General features: G+C 41.3%; 1 protein-coding gene across 1 annotated transcript in view; it reads right to left on the minus strand.

Annotated features, from left to right (window-relative positions):
• Positions 1-1,269, minus strand: part of acer3 (alkaline ceramidase 3) — a 19,387-nt gene extending 18,118 nt beyond the window's left edge. Inside the window, exon 1 of the mRNA XM_037687620.1 lies at positions 1,161-1,269. Coding sequence (XP_037543548.1) covers positions 1,161-1,263 — 103 coding nt within the window. The 5' untranslated portion in view covers positions 1,264-1,269. The remainder of the gene's footprint in view (positions 1-1,160) is intronic.
• Between the last annotated feature and the right edge of the window lie 3,295 nt (positions 1,270-4,564).

Raw genomic sequence — 4,564 nt, forward strand, 5'->3', positions numbered from 1 at the left:
TCATTACTGCAGATGTTTATCCAGTCATTACTGCAGATGTTTATCCAATCATTACTGCAATGTTTATCCAGTCACTACTGCAGATGTTTATCCAGTCATTACTGCAATGTTTATCCAGTCATTACTGCAGATGTTTATCCAATCATTACTGCAGATGTTTATCCAGTCATTACTGCAGATGTTTATCCAGTCATTACTGCAGATGTTTATCCAATCATTACTGCAGATGTTTATCCAATCATTACTGCAGATGTTTATCCAGTCATTACTGCAGATGTTTATCCAGTCATTACTGCAGATGTTTATCCAGTCATTACTGCAGATGTTTATCCAGTCATTACTGCAGATGTTTATCCAGTCATTACTGCAGATGTTTATCCAGTCACTACTACAGATGTTTATCTGAGAGTTTCACTACAACGCTGCAGCCACTCGTGAGATATTTTGCTAAACGGTAGGGTTGAATGTGACAGTTGTTTTTAAAAACAGCAGCACGTGTCCAACGTCTCTTCATCTGTCTGAGGCGCGGGCTTTTGTTTGCTCAAGTCTTGCTGTGGCGGCCATCTTGAATAGGAAGATGTCCAGCTGTGTCAAGCTCCGCCCACTGATTCATATTTTGCTAACAGGCGGACAGACGCGTCACAAGCACGATGCCCCAGTGATAAGCTGTGACGTGTGGCTCAACGGCAGCAGCTGCTTCAATCTTAATCTAAAATAATCTAAGACAACAGAACCTGTTTTCTTTTGATTGCTAAACAAAAGAAACGAGATTCACGGGTAACGTCCGGGTAAAGTTCCGGCTGGTGTGGAGGAAGCAGCGTGGAATGATTTGATCGAGATCACGTTAAGCAGCTGCTCGACGTGACTGCTGAACAGCTGCTGCTGGTCCCAGTATGTTATGGGTAAACTGGAGCAGGTCCGGTGTCCTTACGGCTAACATGTAGCTTCTAAGAAGCCGAGCGGACTCCACAGCAACAACTATTATAAAAACAGCTCACGATGAAAACATGTAGGTCCAAGCCGCGCAATGGCCGCAGCACAGCCGGATGTTTACATGACGGTAGCGGCGCATGAACACGACTCCGCCGCCGTGAAGTCGCGTTCAAAGACCGTCTGAATTCACGCCTTTACGGTAAATCATGAAGAAACGTTTCACTCACAAAACTCCGCGACGTAAAAAGAGACGACATAATTGTCCTCACACCAGTCCAGCGTCGAGGTCGGCCGGCCCCAGAGCCCCTGCCTGTCTGCGGAGGGAGCCATGATGCGAAGAGGAGGGAGCGGCGAGCGCTAACGGATTTGTAGTCCCATCACACGAGCCCTCCTCCTCGCGCCGGTCGAGGGACACGACACCCGATTCACTTGAACTCTAGTGACCCCAGCCTTCAGCTGCGGCTGCACAGGAAACCTGTCAGACCGTGTCCAGCTGTAATGTAGCATTTATTACAAGACGTGTAGAAACTAGGGCTCAGGTCCGGCATCAGATTAAATAAGACTCATAACAGCAGGGCCACCCGCCTCCATGGGGCCCCCTATTTCTGCTAATAATCTAGATTACTGCAATCAACAGTCAGACCCACCTAACATAAACTATTATATAATATAGTATTGATAAAACAACCTATTAACAAACTGGTAAAATAGAACTGTCTCTGCATTCAATGACCTCTTCTGCAAAAAAAATATATATATTTATATTAGATGAATTTGGCATTATAAACATAAAAACTGATTTGAATGATTGATAAAGTAATATTGAAGCGCACAGCTGTTATCTTGACGTTCTGTCTCTGGGCTTCTACGGTGTGTAGAGCCACAGAGATGGTTGTGGTGGGACGGATGTGGCCCACGGGCCTTGAGTTTGACACACGTGATCTAGTGCTACTAAAAGTAATAAAATATAAACAACAACCAAAATATGTGTGCAGTTTAGCTAACAGACTTTGGAACAGGTACATTTTGTCCTTGTCAAACCTGCTGAAGAGAAACAAACTAAATACTCTGAAACTCTAAGAACTTACTCCATGAAATTACAAATAACTTTGCAACATATATCCCTACATGGAGTGAAAGGACGGGTACCGTAATGATCGGTGTATAAACTGATACTTTGTCTCACTTTGTACCGTGTGTTTGTACCCCGGACTGAAAGCTAACGGGAGCAGACAGGAGCGGGACCGACCAATAACCAAAAATTAAAATGAAACAAACAAACAAACAAAACAAAAAAACAAGGGTGCAGCTATTTTGTAGTTTTCTTTCAGTAAGCCTTCACGTTAACACAAGTCAAAAGGACTACATTTCCCAGGAGTCCAGTGTTCGAGCCGTAGCTTTTCACCATGAGGGGGAGGAGCAGCGAGGGGGAGGAGCAGCGAGCGAGGGGGAGGAGCAGCGAGCGAAGTGGTACAGAGTAACTGAAAACAGTTTGCAAGGTAAGAAGTAACTGTCTGTCTATTAAAGTCACAGAAGAGGCAGGAAAGTGTCAAATAACCTGAACTTCATGAGAGTTGTGTTGGTGCTGTGCTGATTTAAACTTTAGTCTCAGCTGTGAGGAGTCGGACTTTGTTTACCGTCAGTAAATAAACTCAAACAGCACATTTTTCTGCACCATGTCCCTTTTAATTTAAAAATGATGCTCTGCTTTGTTACGTGGGTTTTTAGGTTAAAATCTTCATTATCTGTCGCTGTTTGTAATGTAAAAACAACCGAACTCTTCCTGGTTAAAGTGCACGCATTCTCCAGTAAAAATATCCCAGTTTTTATATGAAAGTCTGGTTACATATACATTATAATAACTTATTGTAGGGGGGACATGTTGGTGTGAGGTCTGTGGGTCCTCCCCCATAACTTTTTAAATAAAGTAGCTGCTATTTCCTGCATTCTGGTGTATTTTAACAGGTTTTAAACATCTATGTTTACCTACATAAGTAAATCCTTTATTCAATGACTGTTTTATAAAGCATGGCACAAGAAGTAGCACTAAGCTTTTTGTTTGTCTTTAATTAAATTTAATTGTTCTACCTAACACAGGAAGCTGTTAGCTCTGGAAGCAAACTGTTAAACAGCTTTGGACACAAAGACCCTTGTCCCACACTTCAACAGAGCAGGTAAGATACATAACATCTTGTAATCTCTGCCTGTGAGGCTCATTAAATAATTATAAAATATGATAAGTGAAATAAATAAACATTGAGCTACTGTAATTTATAATTGCAAATGTCACATTTTCTTGACTTAATTTAAATTGTAAATCTCTTGTTTTTGATCAAATATTTTTTTCCAAAAGAAAGACCAACAGATTGTAACTTGTAGTCACTGTGACACTATTTTGACTCGTGCACGTCTTCTTTCACTTTTAGGTTCCACAAGGCTCTGGACTGGTCCAGCTGTGGAGAGATGAGGTGGAACACCAGACCTGCAATGGTCCAGTCTGTAAATGATGCTCTGAAGTCTGGGAAGATGCACGACATCATGCTTCACCCTAACGAGCTCGTTACCTCGACCACATACACTGAACTTCTGGAGGACGTCGTCCAATGTATAATAATTTAAACATTTTTATTTGTTGACTTCTCTGCTTGGTACATTATTTTTATTTGTTTGTTTGTTTAAACAATTTAAAACATGACAGTGATGTCACTGTTTAAAGGAAACAATTGTTCAATAAATTAGTAAAATGCAACTTGTTGTGTTTGGGTTCTTTCATCTAAGGTAGACATGGTGTGACCCATGGACTGGTTTAGATTTTTTTATTTTTACTGGAACTGACCTTCAAAAGAGCCAGAAACAGACTCAGCAGCTGATCCTCCGTAGAAACATTATATAGACTACAGACCATGGATTATTGTTTTATGACATTTAGTGAAGGTTTTTGTTTGGATTAAGGAAATAAATGTCTCCATTTCACCACAGATGAACTGTTCCTGTTGACATATGTTTTGAAATAAAGCTGAACAACACAAAGTAATTTAAACAGGAATGGGTAGAAGATCAAATCAAATTCAATGTATTTCCTAAAAATTTAATGAAAAACAGGAGCAGGAGTCATGTTACCAGGAGTGGGACAGGACATGATTGATTTTTTTACTCTGGACCAGGATTGGGACAGGACAGGAGTGAAAATCCACTCCTGAGTCATCCTCTAGTGGACAGCACGAGGGACAGTGATGTCAAGAGCGACAAGGAGCCAGTGTGTGATAACGTCTTTATGAGCCTCTGCAACAGGCCCTTTTCACATGACGTCAGACAACTTCCGTTCTGACTCGATGCTGTGGATCAGCACTTCCGGGTCTGTTCTCCGTGGGGAGACCTGTCTGGAAACTTCACGGAATTTCATTCCTTCAACCTTTATTTACAGAGGTTATATTACAAGATATAGCACAAGGTAAGGTTAATAAAAACAGTATTTATGTGTTAGTTAGCTGTGGTAACATTATCCATCATTATCAATTTACCATTCTGTAACTGTGTAAGGAAACAGCCTCCGATTGTAAAGTAAGCTAGCTAGCAGCTAACAGGTAGCTAAACTCTACACTGCTGCTGCTGTCAGTGCTGTAACATTAAA

Source organism: Nematolebias whitei, chromosome 14 (assembly GCF_014905685.2).
Source record: "Nematolebias whitei isolate Nwh7 chromosome 14, NemWhi1, whole genome shotgun sequence".
Classification (NCBI taxonomy): Eukaryota; Metazoa; Chordata; class Actinopteri; order Cyprinodontiformes; family Rivulidae; genus Nematolebias; species Nematolebias whitei.